Source organism: Gorilla gorilla, chromosome 11, assembly GCF_029281585.2.
Source record: "Gorilla gorilla gorilla isolate KB3781 chromosome 11, NHGRI_mGorGor1-v2.1_pri, whole genome shotgun sequence".
NCBI lineage: Eukaryota > Metazoa > Chordata > Mammalia > Primates > Hominidae > Gorilla > Gorilla gorilla.
The window spans coordinates 26,237,710-26,262,490 of NC_073235.2; the positions used below are offsets into that span (position 1 = coordinate 26,237,710).

Genomic DNA, 24,781 nt, shown 5'->3' on the forward strand with positions numbered 1-24,781 from the left:
ATCAATACAATGCTAGGCAAAAGAAGCCAGGGTCAAAATAGTACATGCAATGTGATTCCATTTAAATCATATTCGACCTCTGATTTCAGAAACGGGTTAGTGGTATTCTTAGAAGGGGTGGTTGGTGACTGGAAGGAAGCTTCTGGTGTGCTGGTAAAATTCTGTCTTTTGTTCTGGTTGCTAGTTACTTTGGTGTGTTCAGTTTGTGAAAAATTATCAAGTCATATATTCCTGTGCACTTTTGCATTTGTTCTTGAACACAAGAAACAATAAAACACAGTACTAAAAACAGCCTCAATCATTGAAATTTTTTCTCGTCATCATAAGTTTTAATGGTTTTATAAGTAGTTCCCCATATAGAATTACCGTGACTTATTTATCATTCTCTTTTGTCAGACATTTCCCTCCCCCAGTCTGTAACAACTATTTCAAAAGATCGATTAAATATTAATATTTCTGCTTGTAATCCTCCTCCAAGCTCCATTTTCAGCTTTTTTCTTTAAAAAGTGCAATAAAGCCAGTAATAACAATGCTTTAATGGCTCTTGATATGGATTGATGAATTATTATTCACAAGTCTTTCACAACATTTATTTCTACCAAACAAATAAAGAAATTATTTTAATCTGATAACCAAATTCAAGTTATCACTAAACTCTTTTCCAGTTTCCCGAGGGGGTTTGGCATTTGGTTTGAGGTGTCAAAATTTGTAGTGAGGATTAAATCAATGAAGCATGTAGAAGGTTTGATATTAAATAAATTCTTTGTTCTGATCACTATTATTATTATTTTACATTTTGGGCATCCACTTAATACTACCAGTATTATTAAATAGTGTATGTTTAGTGATTCCTGAGCAAGAAATCTCTCTATCTGGCAAAACCCAACCAGATACATGCCTTATCCTTAAGGAAATCACATTTTGAAATTAAAGTCTACAGTAGGATTTCCTCCTGGTACCAAGATTCTGCCAATTGGAGAACTAGGTCTTAAAGAAGAACATAATTGATAGCGTACTTGTTTTTATTCATCATGTATATGTTAAACCTTCTGCCACTTTAGTCGAAAAGTCTGCCACTTTTTGAAATCTAGGTGGTAAATGCAGCTGAACTTCAGTAGAAAACAAACTGCTCCATGTTCAAGGGCATAAAAATAAAGTAAGGCAGGAAGAAAGGGTGGGAGGGAGGAAGGGAGGATGGAAAGGTGGCACTGTACTAATTTTTGTGAAATAAGAGCCTGACCTGATGCAGTCTGTGTTTTTCCAGAGGCTTCTCTGAAAATCAGTTTTGCTGGAGCATGTGCAGGAAAGAGCAGACACACATGAGAGAAATAGAGGCTCCGCGTTTGTGCTCAAGGAGGGTGAAAGAAACTGAGATGCTTCTCTGAAAGCAATGAGCATTTGTCCAACTGACACATGGAGGTTTTCAAAGACAGTCTTAGAATGATGATAGTGAAGTTTTTAAGAGTTGATTCATACTCAGTCCAAGGAAACATCATCATAATGAACCCAATTGATACCAAGGGCCAACTGAAGAGTATCATACAAAATTGCTTCTAGCTAGGCCAGCCAACTAATGGTCTAAGTTGTCAAAAAGACTGATAGAGAAGCCGAGAGAATAAATGCATGCTGGTATATTATTTGGTGAAAGAAAACATGTAAGAGGTAAGAGGAAGAAACCGGAAGAATCACTTAGTTGTGGTATTGACCCAAATCGTCTAATATTCATCTTAGAATTTTAGGGCAAGGAGCTACATGCAGGCTTTGAAGGTCGCCATGTCCAGTGTGACTCTAGGCTTTGCCACATAAAATCTGTTTAATTCCCCACTCTGGCCAAAGCAATCTCTGATGTTAAGTTTTCTTAGGCAATGTGGATGTTAAATTTTCTTAGGGAATGTGAATGATATGAAGAATACCTTCTTTCCCATTGACAATTTAATGAGTTTAGTATAAAGTTTCTAGCCTACAACTAGTATGACTAGTATCTTTAAATATTGTTTTTAGAACCAGAGGCATTGCTCTGGTCCTCAAAGAGCTCAGAGATTAAGGCTGAGAAAAAAAAAAAAAACAAAAGAAAAAGAAAAAGAAAAAAAACCCTTAAGCATCTCTAAGTATAAAGCTACATGTTTTTTGTTCTTCTAAAATTACAGTGAACTGTATACAAGAAACAAACAAGTAAAAATGAAAGTATATTAGAGCAATAGGGGAAAAATTAAATACTTGCAGTGGCCAGGAAGGCAACATGAATGAATGAAATCATCCTGGTGGGGTCTGTGGTCAAGTGGAGAGTGCATGCCCTATCTTAAAGGAGCTGACCCCAGTGCAGTTGAGAATTTCCATGCAAGAAAGCAGGTTCATTGTTAAGAGATGTTCTGATTTTTCAATAAGGAACTAACTAGAATTTTTAGAAGTATTTTTTGTGTTTTAAAAAATTGACAAATAATTAAAATGAGGAAATGCTCGGTGGGTAGAAAGATAAATGACTAATAAGTTTATGTGAGTTCAGGTGTGCATATCTGCGACTACAGGGGTAGTGTAGGACAAGCAGTGGAGTGCATGGGGATGGATAACATACTAGTAAATACAACATATGTGAAGAGGTGCAAAGTGTAGATAGGCCATGTGGCATGAGAGCCACAAGTGGTTCGGAATGCTTGGTGCACTGAAGTCAGTGCAGGAAGTGTGGGAGAAAGAAGCTGGTGAGGTAAGGGGAGGCCAGATCTCCCTTGCTGTGTCAATTGTGATCAGGAATTTCAGCTTGATCCCTATGACAATGACTAGTTTCCAAAGGGTATCAAACGCGTGCAGCAGAATCACATTTTCAAATTTTCATTAATTCTAGCCACAAATTGCTGAATGGAAAGGAAGAGCAGGGGCTGAAGGTAGGAGGTTTTTGCAGGGATTCAGGTTAGGGTGACAGAGAATATACTGAAAGCAGTCTTCAGGCATAGAAAGAAGCAGACAAGCTGGCCGTGGTGGTTCATACCTGTAATCCCAGCACTTGGAGAGGCCAAGGCAGGAGGATTGCTCGAGCTCAGGGTTTTGAGATAGCCTGGGCAACATAGTAAGACCTCATTTCTAGTAAAATTAAATAAATAAATAATAAAAATAAATTTTAACAAATTAGCTGGTCGTGGTGGTGTGCGCTTTTGGTCCCAGCTACTCGGTAGGCTGAGGCAGGAGGATTGCTTGAACTTTGGGAGATGGAGGCTGCAGTGCGCTATGATCACACCACCACACTCCAGCCTGGATGATAGAATATGACTCTGTCTCAAAAATAAAACAAATAGGCAGGCAGGAAGGAAGAAAAGAAAGAGAAAGAAAGAAAGAGAAAGAAAGAAAGAAAGATGAAAGAAAGAAAGAAAGAAAGAAAGAAAGAAAGAAAGAAAGAAAGAAAGAAAGAAAGAAAGGAAGGAAGGAAGGAAGGAAAAGAAAGAAAGAAATAGAAAGAAAGAAAGAAAGAAAAGAAAGAAAAGAATGAAAGAATGAAAAGAAAGAAAGAAAGGAAAGAAAGAAAGAAGAGAGAGAGAAAGAAAGAAAGAAAAAAGAAAGAGAAAAAGGTAGGAAGGAAGAAGGAAAGAGAAAGAAGAGAGAGAGAGAGAAGCAAATGGATTCAGAAACAGAGATTTCTGGGAGAGGGAGAGAAAATCCACAGGGGTAGGGGAGAGGAGGAGGACAGTGAGAGAGGAGGATGAGGGAAGGTTACTGTTGCCTTTCTGTTTCCGTACAATAAGTTTTACAGAAGATTCATGCCTCCAATAACTCTCTACACATAGTAGGTAAGAAGGGCCGCTTTTAAAAAATTATTCTCTTTATAAAGAAAAAGCAAACTTACTCCTAGTTTTCTCCTTTGTAAAGACTAAAACAGCCAGGTAAAAATGGAAATTTAGTTCACTGTGCAATTGAGTTCATAACTCACTGTGTCATTATGGTTTGTCAGCATCTGTAATTGAAATAATCCCCCAGATTTGTGTCACTATCACCAGGTTCACCTTAAGTCTCAGACCTTAAGGAGTGCATTTTTGCCCAAGAAACCACCAACCCCAGTCATCTTCTTCTCCATTAATAAAGTTGTTGACTAAGTCACACGCAAGAACATGTGCAATAGATCTTGCATTCTTCACTTCTGTTAAAGAAAAATGACACTAACAAGATATATGAATAGTTATTCAAATCCACCATGGGGAGTGACAACAAAATGAGAAAAACAAAACCAAACAAAACATTTGACTACATAAATCCACTCCACTTTATTCTAGACACTCTCTAGGAAAGAAATAATGAACCTTCTTCTATGATCTGCTTGTGTTTATAATTGATTTATCTTGTGGTTAAAGAGATTTACTTACCAAAATTGAGACAGACAGGAGAATGCAATTTGGGTTTGGCCTCCTGGCCTGCTTGGGTATCACTTATGGGAACTGAAAATAAAATAATTGAACACATATTGTATTCTATAAATCATTACTTCAGAGTGCAAGACGAGATCTATCCTTTAGGATAAATTTCTTTGGATGTAGCAAGTGAATGTCATACATATATTTATGAGTCTGCTGACCTGGTGGGATTTAGGAAAAACAGCCCTTCTCTCCCCACTCTCCCCCGCCCCATGTCCCCCTCACATCCTCCCCATTTCTAATTATTTCCTTGCTTTCCTCAAAGCCATTGACCCACCATTGGGCCAGTCTGACTAATGCCAGGAATTCTTTAAATTATCTATTCATTCCTTTAACTTACAGCTTTGTTTCTCACTTAACATCTCTATTCCCTGTCTAAGATTATGCATTTCAATTTCTCATCTGATCCACTTTGATAAGGACACATTTTTATCTGGTCATTTGCCAGACAAAGATTTAATAAAGTTGTAGAATAATTTCTAGAATGAGGCTCAGATGAGAGATCCTAAGGGTACAGAAAACGAATGACAAGTTGGTCCTGACCTTGGTATTTTCCCTTCCACCTTCTCCTCCTCTCCATTAGTACATCTGGTAGGCCTCAAAGGCCTGTGTGTGGCTTTCACTCATCCGTATGTGTAGACTTGAGCCTGAAGATTTGAAACAAATGTTGTGTTCTTTAAGGCCAGGCTGTACCTCCACCTCCCCTGGGTTCTCCCGGGAGTTTCAGCACCAAATAAATACCTTCTAATGGGACTTAGCTTAATTTCCCAGCTTGTCTTTCAACACACGTTTTCTGATATCAGAGGGGTAGGCTGGTGGAAAACTGGATTTCTGATGGGAACAAAACACTCTGAAATATTAAATCTGCCTGATTCTTGAATAATTTTCAAGAAACATATAAAATCTCTCTGAAATCTTCAAGATATATCCTCAGCAGAAAGTTACAAGCCTATTGTGTATTCCACAAAAAAGAAATCTGTCTTCTAAATCATAATGTAAGAATAAGCTCATTATTAATCAGCTTAATTTAAGGATTAATCAGCACATATATATTAAGGAACTGGTTCTAGCCATTATGAAGGTGCACAAGAAGGCATAAGAGAGCAGCAGTGATTGAACAGGTATTGTATTCTATGTTATTTTTTTTTTGTTTCTTTTTTCTTTCTTTCTTTCTTTTTTTTTTTTTTTTTTTTTTTTTTTTGAGACAGAGTCTCGCCCTGTGGCCCAGGCTGGAATGCAATGGCGTGATCTCGGCTCACTGTAGCCTCCGCCTCCCCGGTTCAAGCTATTTTTCTGCCTCAGCCTCCTGGGTTCAAGCAATTCTCCTGCCTCAGCCTCCCAAGTAGCTGGAATTACAGGTGCCTGCCACCATACCTGGCTAATTTTTGTATTTTTAGTAGAAATGGAGTTTCACCATGTTGGCCAGGCTGGTCTTGAACTCCTGACCTCAAATGATCAGCCCGTCTTGTCCTCCCAAAATGCTAGGATTACAGGCATGCACCACCATGCCCGGCCTATTGTATGATCTTAGTGAAGCCTCACCATACACCCACACAATAGATTGATTTTTATTTTATAGATGAAGTAGCTGAGGCTTAGGTAATTCCATGGTCAATATGGCTAATCAGCAAGTGACATGAGTTTGACTCCATGTCTATCTGGCTCTGGTCTATCCACCTTCCACTCCACTGCACTGCACTGTGCAAGCATTAGGAAGTCTACTGAACTTTTCTAAGTTGGTGTACCTAAGAGCTTCTGTCTAACTTTGCCAGAAAGGACAGTCCCACTCTGTGCCTTCCACTTCAGATGAAAGTGTGCTGTGGACTGTGTGAGAACTTTTTTTTTCACAAGAAACATGGCCATCTGAAGTTTTACTCTTAAACCTGTAAAATACAGGAACTACAATCTTTTACTTTTTTTGTGTGTATATGGAAAGAGCTTGAGGGAGGGGGTTCCCAGCCTAGAAGGATGTGTATTTTTCTCTTAACTTTTATTTTAGGTTCAGGGCTAGATTTGCAGGTTTATTATGTAGGTAAACTTGTATAACGTAGATTTGTCGTATAGATTATTTTGTCACCCAGGTACTAAGCTTAGTACCCAATAGTTATTTTTCTCTTATCTTCTCCCTCCTCCCACCCGACACCCTCAAGTAGGACCCAGTGTCTGTTGCTCCCCTGTTTGCGTCCAAGTGTTCTCATCATTTACCTCCCACTTATAAATGAGAATATGGGGTATTTGGTTTTCTGTTCCTGCCTTAGTTTGCTAAAGATAGTGACCTCTAGCTCCACCATTGTTTCTAGGACATGCATTTATTTGAGGCTGTTCGGAATTCCAACTCTCACTGAAACTTTAATAAAAAAATTAATTTAGACCTTCATGACAACAGAGAACTACTTAACTCTTACCCATGCCAACATTAAACCTAAATGTATTCAGCCCTATAATACCTTACATTTGTTTCCTTTTATTTAACCTCTTAGGGGGAACGTCATCCAGACAGAAAGGCTTCCTAGGATGCATTCGCTCCTTACACTTGAATGGACAGAAAATGGACCTGGAAGAGAGGGCAAAGGTCACATCTGGAGTCAGGCCAGGCTGCCCCGGCCACTGCAGCAGCTACGGCAGCATCTGCCACAACGGGGGCAAGTGTGTGGAGAAGCACAATGGCTACCTGTGTGATTGCACCAATTCACCTTATGAAGGGCCCTTTTGCAAAAAAGGTACCTTAGGCGCTCCTGTTTCTCCTGAGTGCAGTGCTGTATCACCTACACGCTATGGTCAGGCCATGTGATACTCACACTCTGAGACAGTCTTTATCATCTACTCTCCCTCTGTTTAGAGAGTCTGCATAGTTCTTCAACGTAATTGCATATACTTGTTGGTATTACATGTGTTCACTGGCAATGTAACTGAACTGGATGGATAATTACAGGAAAACACCCTGCCCACGGCCAAAAAGCCAGTTAAGTAGAGAGAGGTGGACCCACATTTCTGTTGTTAGCTAGATTGTTAGTGCACACATTAATATTTCCACTTCCAATCCCTCAGCCCGCAAATGTAATCAAAGAATTGTAGAATCTAGCCCTGGGGGAGCCTTAGAGATACTTAAGCCATCTTAAATTATTTTTTACAACAAAGAGAATATCAGTAAATTAGTAAACACAGTACTGTGTATTTGGTGAAATCTCTCTATTCTGCAGGTGACTTGAGCGAATGTCTGAGGCTTTAAAAGCCCTCTCTGAAAGTTCATATTTAGTTCATTGGTAGGCTGGGACTGAAACACACATGAAAGTCAAAATTTCTGCTCCAGGGCTTTTCCTATACCCCTTCATAATCTCCTGAGTTCATTACATTGACACAAATTAATAATCACGGATATACACCTTGGACAAGGAATGAGGATCATTGCGTAAATTCTCTAGATAAATTCAAGATACCTCAAGAAACTAGAAAATCTCAATATTCAGTATAAATACATAGTATTTTTCAAACATAAGGAAAAAGATTTGGTGTACTCATAATTTTTGCAATATTTTAAAGATGGAAAAAGTTTGTTCAGTAAATAATGTAAACAATATTTTAAAAGCAGCATTTAAATTATTAAAATAAAATGCTTGAATCACTTAGAGACACCATTTGCAAACAAACAATCAGAGCAATTATAAATAATTCTTCTCAATTCATTAAAGCATATCTTCAAAGCACCTTTACAAAGCAATGGTTTATTTAGTCCAGCTTGCTACTGTTGGAACTTAGAAACAAAAGGGAAAAAAAGCACTCACTGTTTTATTTGAAGGATACTATAGTTTGAGCCCTCCATTCATTCATACAGGGGCCTTCTCCTGAATTAGTTTGAATTACTTACTTATTATTCCTGAAGAGCATGTCACGCTTCTTGGGAGAAAATTAATGGTAAAAATTTTCGGGCTGACTGCATGGAAGCTTAAAATAAAACAGTTTCCATTCCAGGGGCTCATATTATGAGCTAAACAAGCAAAGTGCTGCTAGGTATTCACACTGGGGGAGGTCTCTGAACAACTTCCCCTGAGAAGTGTGAATGCTCCCCTTTGACCCATCCCACATGCTAGGAGGAGCACAAACTGAATAAATACTATGAGACCCTGGCACTGAAATGCACAAGCATTCTTCTCAGCGTCTCTAACCAAGTCTTTTGTTTGGAAGAACATGGACAGTAGACCTCTCTGCATTTCTCTGGGGACATTATTCAAAGATCTCGTAGATCATATTGTTCTAAATGTAGCCTAATTTCTTTTTTTTTTTTTTTTTTGGCTCCTTTCTCCAAAACCATTCATACTAATTTTCTTCTGTCCATGGCCCTGTATCTTTTCCCTGCATATGTTGCAACATCTCTGTGCTCCCTCCCACTTTTAATTATGATCTGCAAGTTACATACCCAAGTGTGTGCCTAGCCTTTTCATATGCTTTGTATTTTACTATTTCCAAACTGTTCATTCTTTCTGATAATTCTAAGAAAATTATTTCCTCGATATTTAGTCCTCGCAATGTAAGTAAGATGGCCTTTTTAGTCACATCTTTGAGCCCTGCCAACTGCCTCTGGGGAATGTGGCCGGAACTGAAATAGGAAGCCAGCGGCTACAAGATGGTTCTGAACAGAGGGTGGTCTGTTTGGTGATTGGGGCAGCCTTCCATGCTATTTACTATGGCGCAGTATATTTCAAGGAGATGGTGTGTAAATACTGAATATATCTTGGATAGAATTAGGGACTTTTTTTCATTACCAATTCCTAGGTCAGAGCTATGTTTCATTGGCGATTTTTCCGTTTCTCATAATGATACGAAGAAGCAATCATCATAAAAAATAAACTAGTAATTAACTGCAACATATATTCCTCATCCAAACAAATAGAGCAGGTATTAAAATCTAAATTTAACTTATTGGGGCTCATAAAGGTGGACTGACTTGCTAAATGTCAGATTTGGAGGTCCATCTAGCTTGTTTTTGGTTCTTTTTTTCTTTATGACCCTAATTTCATTCTATACATGAACATGGTAATAGGATTCCATCGTTTCAAATATGCAGCTTTTGTTTTGTGTATTTTTTCTCTCTCTTTCTATTATTGGGATGTAATTTATATACCATAAAACCCACCCTTTTAAGGTGTATAATTCAGTGATGTTTAGGATATTCACACAGTTGTATAACAATCACCACCATCAGTTTCAGAATATTTTCATCATCTCAAAAAGAAATTCCATGTCATTAGCAGCCACTCCCCAGTTACCTCTTCCCGTGTCCCTGGAAACCACTAATCTACTTTCTTTTTCTGTAGATTTGCCCATCCTGAGCCTTTCATATAAATAGAACCATATAGTATGTGATCTTTTTGTGTCTGATTTCTTTTACTTCGCATAATATTGTCCCAGTTCATCCATGTTATAACATTCATCATTACTTTATTCCTTTTTAATTGCCAAAGAGTGTTCCACAGTGTGAAAGCACCACAGTTTGTTTATCCATTCATCCATTGATCAGTTAATGGATGTTGGGATGGTTTCATTTCTTTGGCTATTATACATAACACTGCTATAAATATGTACAATTTTTGTGCAAACATATGTTGTCTATCCTCTTGGATATATACCTAGAAGTGAGATTGTTGTGTCGTACGGTAACTATAGGTTTAATCTTTTTGAGGAACTTCCTGACTTTTTCAAATCGGCTGTTCCATTTTACATTCTCACCGGCAGTGAATGAGGGATCCAATTTCTTCACCTTCTTGCCAACACTTTTTATTGTCTGATTTTTTGATGATAGACATCTTACTGAATATGAAATGCTATCGCATTGTGGTTTTGACTTGCATTCCCTAATGACTAATGATATTGGATATCTTTTTCCTGTGCTTATTGTCCATTTGTATACATAAATCTTTTGGAGAAATGTCTAACATCTTTTGTAGATTTTAAATTTTTCTTCTTTTTACTAGTCAGTTGTAATAATTTGTTGTATGTTTGGAATATAATTCCCTTATGAGACATATGATTTGCAAATGTTTTCTCCAGTTCTATGGGCTGTATTTTGTCTTCTTCATAGTATCTTTTGAAACACTAAATTTTAAATTCTGATCAAGTTCATTTTCTCTAGTCTCCCATCTTTTTTGTTTATACATTTAGGATCATAGACAAGGAAGCCTTGCTTAATCCAAGATCATGGTTTCTCCTAAGAGTTTTATAGTTTTAGCTCTCACAGTTAGGTCTTTGATGCGTTATGAGTGAATTTTCATATTTGTTGTGAGGTAGGGGGTCCAGCTTTAGTCTTTGGCATGTGGAGATATCCTTGTCTCAACACCATTTGTTGATGTGTGTTTGTTTTTAGCTCTCTTATCCCCTCTACACACACACCATTAATAAAGAACCTGGGTACAACTGTCATAGTGTTTTAATTTAAATGTTTTTTCTTCCTAATTAAAATGTAACATAATTATTTATAAAATTTATTTGAAAATTTATTTAGAAATCTAGAAAAGTTAAAACCCAATCTAAGTACTCAAAAATAATCATTAATAGGGAATTTGTACTTCCTTCTAGTTTTTTATCCCTTTGCACTTAATATAACTAAGATAATTTTGCCCATTACATTTTATATTCTGGATTTTCTTTATTTCCTTTCAAAAGCATTTCTATGTAAGTCACCAACATTTGTAAGCATCCGTCTTAATGACTGCAATATGTTCCAGCTGGTGCTACTGCCTTCTCTTGTTTAATCCATCCTATTACCATAGCATTACTGCTCACAGATAAATCGTGGAGCTCTGGCACCACCCCTGCCCAAGTTAAGGTTCTGGTTCATCTACAGTCCATGTTGTATGACACTGGTTGTGTACCTCAACCTCAAGATTCCTTGGTTTCCTCATCTATGAGATGTGGGAAGTGCAGGACTCTTTCACAGGGAGTCATGTTTAACATTTGATGAGCACTCTACAAAGCATTTGGGATAGCCCACGGCATGTAAAGTCTCACTAAATGCTGACTCTTCTTATTGATTGAAATTTTTCATTATCTAAAATTTTGTATGTAAATAGTGCTATAATAAACACATATATTGATTATTTTCTTAATAACAGAATTTCAGTGAAAAAAATAAAAGTATGTACATTTGGGTACTCTTTACATATTGCCAAAAACCTGTCCAGAAATCACTTAATACTTATATTCATTTCAATTTATACCATTTATTTTTACTTTTTATTATGGAAAAATGGCAAACATATGCTGTAGGACAGGGAAGAGTTTAAGAACTCCCATTCACCGGTTATCTAACTTCAACAGTTACAAACTCATGATCATTTTTAGTTCATCGATACACTCACCTCCTATCCTCCTCCTTTATTATTTTGAAGAAAATCCCAGATATAATACTATTTCATCTACAAATATTACATCATGTATTGCTAAAAGATAAGCACTCATGATAAACACATAGCCACAGATCATTATCATAAGAAAAGTATAATAATTTTTGAAATAATTGCTCAGTGTTCAAATTTCCAATTGTTTTATTTTTATTTAGTTTGTTTGATTTTATCTAAATTAATTACAGCTTGGATGATTTGTGGGTAATTTCTAGACTATTCATTACCCAGGACTGGTCTTTCTGTTTGTTCTAATTCCAAATCTAATTTTACTACTATTATTAAAACGGGCTACTGCTCACTGAGTTCCTACCATGTGCTGTGCTTTTATGTACTTTCTTCCAATCCTTTCACCCATCCCAAGACTGAATTCATCCTGATTTATATTTGAGTAACGTGAGATTGAATGGGATCCTGTGATTGCAGGACGTGTGTAGATTCAGGTTTTATCTCCAAGTCTACAGGCCCCATGGAGGCTCAGAGACACACCCTCCAGTACCATCCTATTTCCAGCTCCTTCTCCTACTTCATGTCACCCATCAATGCCCTGTCGACACAGAGATCCTCTTGCAGGTCTCAGGAGGCTCTGCTCTCAGAGACATCCAGCTCTGGAAAACATTGTCTCTGTCACTAACACATCAAGCCCAAGGTTAACTTCCATTGGTCCACTGGTATTTTTGTTTTGTTTTGTTTTTGTTTGTTGTTTTGTTTTGTTTTGTTTGACAGAGTCTCACTCTGTCACCCAGGCTGGAGTGCAATGGCGCAATCTCACCTCACTGCAACCCAAGCCTCCTGGGTTCAAGTGATTCTCCTGTCTTGGCCTCCCCAGTAGCTGGGATTACAAGCACCTGCCACCACATCCAGCTAATTTTTGTATTTTTAGTAGAAATGGGGTTTTGCCATGTTGGTCAGGCTGGCCTGAACTCCTGACCTCGGGTGATCCACCTACCTCGGCCTCCCAATGTGTTGGGATTACAGGTGTGAGCCACTTTGCCTGGCCCAGATGTTTGTTTTTTTTAAAATATGTGTCTTACCATCTCAGAATCTAGTTAGCATAGGTTCTTCCACCAGGTGGATGCTCAAGGGGTGTTGTTGATAGTGGCTCGGTGGCCTTGGAGAATCATCATGGTCACTAGAAATCACTTTCAAGTTAAGTGTCTTTATCCTTTTTGGCCAGTGGTTTTAGATGTTCAGATAACTCAACCCATCTGATCAAAAGCTTAAACACTTAGATTATAAAGCATAAGAAACTGAAAGAATAATAGAGTCCAGGTGTATTGCTGAATTTAGCTTTATGATAAAACAGACAATATTTAAACATTAAAAATAACTAGAACTGGGGCTGGAGGAAGAGTGACAACACAAATTTGGTTTGACATTTCTAATCACAAAATGCTTTTCATTTTTAATTTATTGTCTTAAGTATAAAGAAAAAAGTAGTATCGTGTATATGCCCATATCTATGTTATTCCTAACAGAATGCTCTGAATTTTACTTCTGTTTAAGCGCACACACAAATATCAAATAAAAGTCGTTTATTTTGTTAACTAGGAGGCAGTAGCTCAAAATGCAGACCAAATATCCCTGAGAAAATTTACTCAAGGAAAATTCTTGAATCAAGCTGATGATAACCAGAATTCTCACTGTCACAGATGTCTGTTGCATATTTTTATAAACAAGAGTACCAAGGTTGTAACCTGCATGATAAATGCCAAACACTTTCTCTGAACCTTTAGTAAAAATGAACTGGTATTCTCAATCTGCTAGGCAATATGCATAAATATGCAACTTTAATTTTTTGGCACTATTACAGACTGTTACAGAATTTTCACAAGGTGGAACACATTTGCAATAGAATTAGGAAGCAAAAGCCAGGTATTATTATATTCTAGGTGCGACTAACTCAATCAGAGACTTTCATGGGGAATTTGGAACATTCCATATGCCATTTAGGGCAAAGGGAAATTAATCATGCCAATATGGGTTTATGTTTACTGTGCAGTTTTTATGGCAGAGGTTTGCTGCCTGATCTAAGGTGTGCTGCCCTATGAAAGAGCCTTCCCCACACACTCTGTTACTGTATAGAGATAAAATTTAAAGTGAACTCAAGAGCAGCCTTGATCTAAGGAGAGTATCTCAGCATTTGGACAGATGAACATTTAATAAATGAATATATTGTATAAAGTCTATTGGGATGGATTCAAGTTAAATTCTCTTCTAACACTCTGTAAGTTCAAACTGTACTGGGCAACTCTCTTAAGTGCCTTACATACATCAGATCACATACATCAGAAAAATATTGATGAGGTAGGTGTTATGATTCCCATTCATCAGATAAGAAAACATTCTCCACAAAGTTCATTATCTTGCCTGGGACCACATGGCCGGCATGAAATCAAGTGAGACTCAGATCCAGTGCTGAGTCACTCAGTGCTAGTTCCACTACACTAACATGGTAACAGTTGGTGTGCTAGAGCATTCTTCAAGGAGGCTGGGTGATTTACAGATCCCACTAAATGAATTTTATCAGTTTTTAGATCCCGTATTTCTTCCTGGTGGTGGCAGATCTCCATTCAGTGTGTTATGCTAGAGGGATTGTTTCCCATAGGAAAGCCTATTTACCCAAGTCTTGGCTATATTTTGGAACTGAGTACCAATGCCTACACATCTAAAAAAGTGAGTTTAAGAGTTGGAGACCTATGCCTTTTCTACTTTGTCCATAAATTTCTTCTTTGCTGTTTTCGTTGTTCTTCATGATTTACCAACATCATACAGAATTACTGCTGCTCACCCCAATGTCTTGCTCTGTATTTAGAGACCATCCACAATCTCCCTGAGATACCAGAGAAGAACACAAACTAGAACTGTCAGGTTCTCAGTTTTGGGAGTAAGATGGTGCCAGTGTATTTCTCTATGCACTATGCTGGAGGCAGGGACATGTTATCTTTGCTTCTCAGGAAATTAGCCAGGCACATGGTCATTATTTTGCAGATGTATGTAGAGCTGGACTTAAACCACAGGAGGCAAACCTGAGCTTTCTTTTCTGGCTATGCAACCCTGTTCAAGGTTTGTAACCTATGAGAGCGTTAAGTTTTTCATTTGTAAATTAAGAATAGTGACTTCTGCCACTTCAAAATTATTGTGGGGAACATGTTGTCTGATGCATGTAATACTCCTCGCACAGTGCCCAGTGCATAGGAAACGAGAAAGCAGCTAAGGTTAGCTTGAACAATGGATCTAAAGGTTTTAATGTGTGCTCTCCCCTCTTATATTTTGCAGAGGTTTCTGCTGTTTTTGAGGCTGGCACGTCGGTTACTTACATGTTTCAAGAACCCTATCCTGTGACCAAGAATATAAGCCTCTCATCCTCAGCTATTTACACAGATTCAGCTCCATCCAAGGAAAACATCGCACTTAGCTTTGTGACAGCCCAGGCACCCAGTCTTTTGCTCTTTATCAATTCTTCTTCTCAGGACTTCGTGGCTGTTCTGCTCTGCAAGAATGGTGAGTGTGATGGCATGACACCTAGCGGAGTCTCATCCTGGGCTGGAGGGACGGTGCATGCCCTCCAGAACTCTGCATAATTTCAACCTCAAGTTGGTCCCATCTGGGAAGCTTATTTCCAGACTTCCAGCCAAATCCTTGATTATTCTTTACCTTTATGAGATGCAAATGGTATTCAGGGCCAGTGTCAATTCACCGCTGAAGTCTCAAATGCATTGACTTTAATTTGCCTCAACTGAATAGCAGTAATTCTTTATTATTTATTCTGTGCTGGAATCCATTAAGTGCAAAGGAGAACATCATAAGCATGTCTGAATTTCAGAAGGACACTTGTCACATATATTTTGTCATCTTTGCTTCAGTCTTCTTTACTGAGGGCTGTTAAAACAATGAGCATACATGCAGGCTGTATTAATAGAAGGCAATTGTCCAGGTCTTAGAGGGAAGTAGTTAGTATACGAGTCATAACCTTGGGGAATAGGTGGCTTGCTTCTGGGAATCAAATTTCTTTTTTTCAGGCTTTTTTTTTTTTTTAAGATAATGACAAACTGCGGCATTTGCTATTTTGAAACAGAAAGATTTGGGGCATTTTATTTGACAAAACTATAGTACTATTGTTTCACAAATCAAAATGTTATCACTTCCTTTATTTTTATAATTACTCCAACTTGATACAAAATTCACAAAAATACAGGGCAATATTTTCCTAATGCTAAATAAAAGGATTATTTTTTAAATTTTATTTATTATTTAAGCTTCAAGACTAGTGATAAGGTCAATATCATAGTATCTGAGGAAGGGATCATTTTTCAATTTGCATGGTATCTAATAGGTTCTAGTGCCTAAATTGCCCATTATTAATTTAAGTAGTAGGTGAGAATCAGATTTTGGAAAGCATTTGGACAAAATGTAATATGAGAAGTTGAGAGTGATAAGCAAGTTGGAATACACTTCATGCAAGGAATGGTGAACGACACCACTTAGGATGGCTACTGCGAGTTAAGATTTTCTTCTGATACTGCTTAATTCCACCCTGCAAGGATGACTATTCTTGATATAGTCATGGCAGGAACACTATTAGATCAAAAACTTATGGGGTAGAACATACAACAGTGTGATATCAAAAAACACTGTCCTGTGATCAAGAACACAACTTTCTTCCCTTTGTCATCTGCTGGTGTCATGAGATGGGGCTGGGCCTTGGCAGATTCTGCCCAAGCCATGCCACTGAGTTTCTGCATGGACAGTGGTGGGACCTAGCAGAAAGGAAGCCTGGAGTGTGCCCCATACACAGAATCCTCTCCAGGCCTTATGAGGAAACTCTAAATTATTATCTTGCTTTATTTTTTCTTTGGTTTATTCCTCTTTGATTCATCTTGCTTTCCAGCTATTTACAGCACCAAAAGCCATGAATGATGAATGGGTGTAAAGAAATGATCAAATGCTGAATCAGGCATGAAGTGAAATAATGATGATGGACCACATGATGTTAACAGGTGTCCTTCTTTCTAAGATAAAAATAGAAGGGAAGGAAAATAGACAGAAATAGAGACTAGGATGACAATGGCTCATTCTAAGCCCATCTGGACTTGAAGAATCCACAAGAGAGAGGGGGAAACACTATGGGTAATTAGATCTGTTTATCAATAGCCCTTTATGTGATTATGATTAGGACCATTCTATCAACATAGCAGGTCTTAGACTCTGCCCATCAGGGCTTTGTGAGGGTGATAAAGCTGACTGAGGACACTGAGGCATGGAGAAGTTCAGTAGGTGGGCGTGCCAACGAGGTAATCTATGGCACACTGGGGACCAGAATGCAGGTTTCCCAATAGTCAGCCAGCAGCCTTCGTTCTAAACAATATCATCCTCTAATGATGTCATTGGACCATGGTAAGATGGTTGGTTACAACCAATGCAAGATTTTTTCCAAAGCATCTTTTGGGTATAGTTCCATAGGCACAATTGTACCTGTCAGGCCATGCCTAGGGAAATACAGCTGCCATGAAGACAGACAGTGCATAATGAATATAATTGTATCAAATTGCACACACACATATACACACACACGCATATATAACTCTATACTGAGCACTATTTTAATTAATTCGCACAACATTTACTTCTCATCACAACCCTGTTTGATTGATTTATTGTAGAAACTGAGGCACTTCAAAATCTCACAGCAAGTAAGAAGCAGAGCTGGATTCACCCTCCCTTCCTCAGTCTGGTGGCATATTCTGTACTCTTAACCACAAGGGCTAAACTAAGAGTGTTTTTAAAATGCACAATGTTTTAAATAATGTGAATCTGTTTCATTGAGAAAGCATTCTTGAATTCTACCCTGCCCCTATCTTTTTACATCCTGAAGTCTTACTCTATTAAAAGCTGCCTGATCCCATAGGCATCTGCATGTTTTAAAGTCCTGGCTACATGCAGGAATCAAGAAGGTACTTGTGCCTTGTTTGTATGATTGTTTAAGTTTAGGTCTCAGGGCATGTGTGAAAGTTCAGGTATGAGTCCTGAGCCAAATATGAGTGACCATGGCCTGTGACACAGTCCTCAGGAGGTCCTGAGAACATGTGCCCAAGGTGGTCAAGGTACAGCTTGGTTTTATATATTTTATATATTTTAGTTAGCTCAGGCTAACTCATGGGAGATGGATGTCCAGGACATTGTTATTAATAGAGTGTCCCCCTTCCCCACTCCAGCTTGGAACACCCCCACCACACCTTGCTCCAGGGAACCCATAGCAGTAGGTAGTGGGAAAGATGCCCTGATTTAGAATCCTGGACATGTCTTGCCATCTCCTTATACTGCAGAGATACAACTAAGATATGTGCTCAATCATTCATTTTTTATTAACTCTGTGGGTAATTACTAGTCAAACTGCACAGTATCAGGAACTGTGAAGATAAGCAAAGAAATGCAGGACTAAGTGCTGTCTAAAGGAGATAAGGAATGAGAGACTAAAAAATCTGCCTTCAACTTTTTGAAAGGCAATCTAGATAGAGGAAGCAGTCGTGTTTCCCAGATTTCTACAGCAACCTAACTAGAAGGGAGATTTTGACTAAATTTTAAGATGAATCTTCTAAAAATTCAGGGATTATAACAGTGGAATAAAGTACCTTGAGTGGTAGTGAATTCTTTGCCATTGGGGGTCCTCAAATAATAATGCATGACTATTTGTTGGAGAAACCATAATAACTATCACAGGAGTAGATCAGAGGAAAAAATAATAACCTCTGAGTTTCTTCCCAAGTCTTAGATTTTGTGATTCTTTATTCCCTTCTTGTGTAGTCTTACATTAATATTTCTTTCTGTTAAGGCTTCATTTGCAGACTTTGAAATGCTGCTTTGAGGAATAAAGAATCGATATTCTTACAGCTTGTTCCCAGTATGTTTGTTCTATTAGGCCATTGACCTAATTACCAGAGAATCATGGGGGGTGGGCATTGCATTATAAAGAACTGGGAATATTTTAATGTGACTTTGATACACTGTCGTGAAAAAAAATACCTGTGAAAATACTATTGGGAGTTAAGGATTATTAGAGGTTGCAAAAAGATCAGAAAACCACAGGGTTTACAGGGGAAGGTTATTTATTATCTGTGAGAGTTTTTATGATAAGATTGATTCAAACCTCCCTGAGAAGAATTAAGAGTCTTCTGTTAGTCTAGTTGTCTTAACCTTTGTGACTGAGGATAGCCTTGGGAATCTGGTGGAAATTATAAGAGGGCCACTCTTATAGGGAGCCCATTTTGCTTTCTCCAAATAAAAATCAAGTATCCGCCTCCAGGCTGTGCACAATGGCTCTAATTTTAGCACTCTGGGATAAGAAGTCCGCAGGTGGAGTAAGGTGGATGAGTTGCATAAACACTGCACACAATTCTCAGCTTGCAAATTTATTTAATATAGTTGAACAGGCCAGAGGAAAGAAGATCAATGTGATTCAAAGTCATGGTTATAAGTCTCTCCCTGGCAGGGGTTTGATTTTCCAGGGTTGGAATTCTTCTGTGCCCTTTATCATTATTCTTGAAATTTCTCCAACTAGAGAATCATTCTGGTTAAACTGCTGCTATCTTTTCAAAGGAAAACAGGTACTTCTTCCTAAATAAAAAGAAATTAGTTTAATTTCTGGAATGGAAGAACAGAGGCAGAAAGAGAGACATTTTGAGGTCACAGAGTTGTTAGGAAAGAGAAGGCAGTTTTAGTTCTATAACCTGGGGCTGTGGCCACAGACAACTTCTCTGAGTCTGGACAGTTGGAGGAGAAAGGGTCTTGAAGACAGGAAAAGTGTACAGAAAGGGAGATGAGCTCATTCTGAAGATACACATGACCTTCACAGAATTTTATTGAGTGATGGCTTTGCCTTCTCCACAGTAGTGGGGATTTCTCTTTTAAATTTGCAACTCAGAAAATATTCATGGGGCACTTACCATGTGGCAGATACTAGCTCATGTACTGGAGAGACAAAGACAGACAGAAAGGATCCTTCCCTGGCTTTAAGAAATCTAATTGGCCAGGCGCGGTGGCTCACACCGGTAATCCCAGCACTTTGGGAGGCCGAGGCTGGCAGATCACGAGATCAGGAGATCGAGATCATCCTGGCTAACACAGTGAAAACTCATCTCTACAAAAAATTAGCCAGGCATGGTGGCGGGTGCCTTTAGTCCCAGCTACTCGGGAGGCTGAGGCAGGAGAATGATGTGAACCCGGGAGGTGGAGCTTGCAGTGAGCCGAGATCACGCCACTGTACTCCAGGCTGGGCGACAGAGCAAGACTCCTTCAAAAAAAAAAAAAAAAGAAGTCTAGTTATGGGACAGAAACATAGTTAAAAAAACGAATGTCATCGATGCTAGGTAGAAGTCTGTTCTAGGTAGAGTGAGTTAAAGATGATCAATTCTCTCTGGGAGAGAAGGTCAGAAAAGGCTTCCTAGAGAGGGTGACGCTTGAGTTGGTCATGAAAGATAAATTAGTGTTCTCCAGCAGACATTATACTTTTTCACAAAAATAAAGATTATTTTTGATTGTTCCTCATTTTCTCCATTTTATTCACATTGCAGTTGAAATCTATATATGTGTTATGATCAATTTCTGTTTCTATTCTTCCATCATCTTCTTTGTTGATAGAAATGCAAAGTCAGATTTAGAATATGCACTAACTCTAGGGCTATCCATCTATGGTGAAATCCTTTGGGTACACAATCCAAATATGGTTCCCAGATCACCTTCTGGGGAGGCTGTGCAGCTGCCCTCCAGCACCAAATGGTTTGTCTGACTTTGCTTCAGGATTTCCTTTTTATCAATCTTTTTTTAAGCATACGCATTCAAAAGATGCACTGTCTGCATTTGTGATTGCACACACCTTGGAAGGAATAATGATGAACTGCGACACTTTATATTTTGAACACACTAACTCAAGGGAGGCAAGAATAAGAAGGAAGCCAGGGAGGGAGCATTTTCAAAGCACAAAACTCTGCAGTGGCTAGCCAGGGCTGGGTTGACCTTAGAACACCCCTGCCATTACTGCTATCTTATGGAAGCCCTTCAAAGTGTAATGCTGCCTCCACATAGCCCCTCCCTGACACTAGCATATGCTTGATTTCCTCAGAGCAGAAAGAATCCTGATAAACAGAAGGGGAAAAGCAAGCCTTGGAAGGATTATTTTGACAGCATAACTAAGCCCTGACCACTTCAGTCTCTGGGCTTGTGTCAAGTAACACTTTGCTGATTTTGAATTTAAAATTCCCAGTAGTCTTTTGCTATCTCCCAGACTTTGTTTTAGTTGTTTCATTCCCTACATTTCTGTGCTTTCCAACAATCTTCTTGTACTTTCATCATCCATTTCACAGTAATGAGGTTATGAGACACTGTGACCTCTAGAGGGCGATAAAGAGTCCTCCTGGTCACTTTCTCCTAGGGAAGGTCAATGGATGATAAGGGCAGGACAGAGGGCACTTCCATTATCACAGGGTTAGACTTGGTTGGTAAGGGTGGGCCTGACTGGAGAAACAGTGGCATGCTTAGTAGCACTGGATCTGGTTAATCTTTCTTGTTTCTCTTCTCTTTGTTGTTGTTTATGCTTTATTTTCTGATATGCTCCTAAATCCCAAGAAGATTGCTATGAACTGAGTTGTGAACCACCCCCTTCCCAAAATCCATGACCCTCAGTGTAGCTGTATTTGGAGTAACAGGGTAATTAGGTTAAATGAAATTATAAGATCGGAGCCCTAATCCGACAGGATTAGTGTCCTTAAAGCAGGAGACATTAGAGAACTCTGTCTCCTGCTCTCTCTTTGAATGCCATGTGAGGACACTGAGAAGGCGGCCATCCACAAGCCAGGAAAAGAGCCCTCAACAAGGACCGAGTCAGCCAGCACTTGTGTTTGTATTTCCCAGCCTCTAGAAGTTTGAGAAAATAAATTGTGTTGTCTGAGTCACTCACTCAGTCTATGACATTTTATTGTAGCCAACTGAGCCAACTTTGCAACTCATTGACAAAGGTCAAATGAGATGATGCAAGTAACTATGCTGTGTAGACTGTATACTGTAAAACTTTGCAACTCATTGACAAAGGTCAAATGAGATGATGCAAGTAACTATGCTGTGTAGACTGTATACTGTAAAACACACTTTATTTCCTTATTGGTAAAAGTAATAATATGAATGATCTGCCTCCTGGGGTTATCAGAGAATGAATGTGAAGGCTAGGATTTAGGGAATTTGGGGATAAAAATTAATACTCCTCTTTGTATGAAATACTCTTTGTATGAATACTCTTAAAAATTAATACTCCTCTTTGTATGACATACTCTTCTTTGTAATGAAAACGTGCAGTGCGTAGAGGCAGAACACTTGGGCCTGAAAGGGACATTACCCTGAAGAAGGAGAAAGATAAGGTACGGGGTGTCCTCTTGAAAACCGGCTGTCTCTAGTCACAGGAAACAGATTTTAATATACACAAGCATGAAAACGAAACCTTTTAAGAATGACTTTCTCAAATGCCCCCTGACACAGACCTTCAGGGAACTTCCCTGATGTCTCTAAAATAGAGAGGGGTGTGTGTGTGTGTATATACAGAGAGAGCTATAATAACTAGGAAACAGTTATGTGTAGAACTAACTAACAAAGACTTCTGCTCACTGCAGTGCTAGTCCTTGCACAGTACACCTGGGGCAACATAGTCAAACACAAGGAAACTCCCCACCTCAACCCCAACAACTTTGGCTGTGGAGCTAGCTGGGCAGCATGTGCCAGCATCAAAGAAAATCAAAATAGAGACAATAGCAGCTTCTAAGTCAGTCCTCTAAGACCCTCAGAAAAGAGCTAGTACGGAAATAAAGCCAACAAATATGTCAAAATACAATCAACTCTACAAACATCTGTTTAATACCTACTGTCTCAGTTTGCCAGGGCTGCCGAAACAAAATACCACAGACTGAATGACATAAACAACAACAATTTATTTTCTAACAGTTTTGGAGACTGGAAGTCCAAGTTCAAGGTACTGGCAGTGTTGGCGTCTGTTGAGGACCCTGCCTTTGTGTTGGCCACCTTTCCCTGTGTTCTCACATGATCTTTCCTCGTGAATGAGGAGAAAGGGAGAGAGAGACAGAGGGGCTTTGCTGGTGTGTCTTCTTATAAGGACACTAATCCTATAGGATGAGAGGCCCACCCTAATGACCTCATTTACCCTGAATTACTTAGTTAGAGGCCTCCTTTCCAAATACAGCCACACTAGAGTTAGTCTTCAACATATGAATCTTTTGGAGACACAAACATTTATTCTATAATCCCTACCATGTGCTAGATACTGTTGTATGTGCTCATGGTAGAAAAATAAGTATGGTGTAGTTGGCTTCAGAAAGATTCTTGGGGTTAAGATTAATATACAATTCATCTTTGTAACGTCAGTGTGAGGCAGAGTAACTTAGCACATAGTTCACCTCTGATTATTCTTGGATTTAATTAATGTATTTTGAATCTAGTAGGAGGAGAAGTTACATATACAGTGAGAGGGGAAATGCCCTGTAGAATCCATAAGATGTTATAGGATGACAGTGGGGCCATATTGGGGAAAGGAGGTAGCTCTTCCTGGTGCATTTCAAAAGTCTTCTAGTATAAATAGGCATGAATATATATTGCATTAATTGATTTCTTAATCATATTCTTTTTGAGATTCTGTCCTGCCACCTGTGATGTATGTGTGGGAGGCAGGGTTGCTTGGGGAGTGGGTCTCTGTAGATCTGGCATTCTGTGGCTCTATGTTCTCACAGCCTCTGGGTCTTCTCACTTTGTACTTTCCCAGTTTAAATGACTCTTCAGAAATTTTCCAAGAATTGAGCAACTGCTGGTTTTTTCAGCAAGGCTGGTTGCTTACAGCTGTACTGTGAGAATCAGAATAATTATTATTTGCCCTTATGATGCTTCATTGTTTGTAGAAAGAAAAAAGGAGTGCACAAAGTGCCTTGGTTCTTCATCTGTAAATGTGGGATAATCTTGTTGGTCAAGGGTCTCACAGCAGTGTGGTGGGGCATTAATGAGATCCTGTGTGTAAAGGGCTTGGAGAAACTCACTTGAAAGATGTGGCATAAATACAAAGAAGGGTTATTACAAAACAGACCAAAGAACAGGCTAGTTACTGAACTACCTTTATTTTACTTTTTTTTTTTTTTTTTTTTTAAGCCAGGGATAGAGAAAATGGGAGATTGAATGTTTAACTTTTGGACTGGAACTCTAATTAGAGGTTTAAGGATTAAAAAAATAGTTGGAGTCAGTGTGAAGAAGCTTTTCTCAGAGAAAAGACATGTTTTTATTCTTCTTAGAGCACTTGACCTGTAAATACTTACATCTTGAGATGTGAAACAAATTCAATGAAAGGCCTGAGCTCAGGGCTTATTCAGTTCTCTGTGCAGTTAATTACCTTTTGTCCAGCAAGGAGGCCTTGAATTATCATTATTTCTCCTAATTCAAAGTTATTGAAGATATGTCTCCACTTTAATAAGTAGTTTGACCTCTCGATGTTAAGAAATAAGGACTCTGACAGTCAGATGCCCTGTTCTAAATCTGCAGTGGAAAGATGGGTCGGGGGAGTTTCCAGCCTTAAGAATCCAGTTCAAATTCATAACACCAGCCATATGCCACTGTCTTTGATCTTTCAGCTAGAAAATATTTCCTAGGAGCTAATACCTATCAAGTGCTGAGTATGTGCTAAGGCATAGTTTTCGTAGTTTGCATACATTAATTCATCTCATTCTCACACAATGACTATGGAGTCGGTACTAGTATTTCCCTATTTTACAGACAAGGAAATTTTGGCCTAGAAAGGTTAAATGACGTGTCCAAGAAGACACAGCAAGGGATCAGTGGGGCTGGAAATCAAAGCCCATTATATTTACTTTTTAACTTATAAACTCTTCTGCTTTGTTCTCTGACATTTCATGGTACTGTGTGTACTTCTCTCAAGGAACCTGCCATGTTTTTCTG

At 38.6% G+C, this 24,781-nt stretch overlaps 1 protein-coding gene across 1 annotated transcript in view; it reads left to right on the top strand.

Moving 5' to 3' along the window:
• Positions 1–24,781, top strand: part of CNTNAP5 (contactin associated protein family member 5) — an 870,373-nt gene that overhangs the window by 730,157 nt on the left and 115,435 nt on the right. Inside the window, exons 18-19 of the mRNA XM_031008908.2 lie at positions 6,875–7,114; positions 15,068–15,292. Of these exons, the coding sequence (XP_030864768.2) occupies positions 6,875–7,114; positions 15,068–15,292 (465 nt within the window). The remainder of the gene's footprint in view (positions 1–6,874; positions 7,115–15,067; positions 15,293–24,781) is intronic.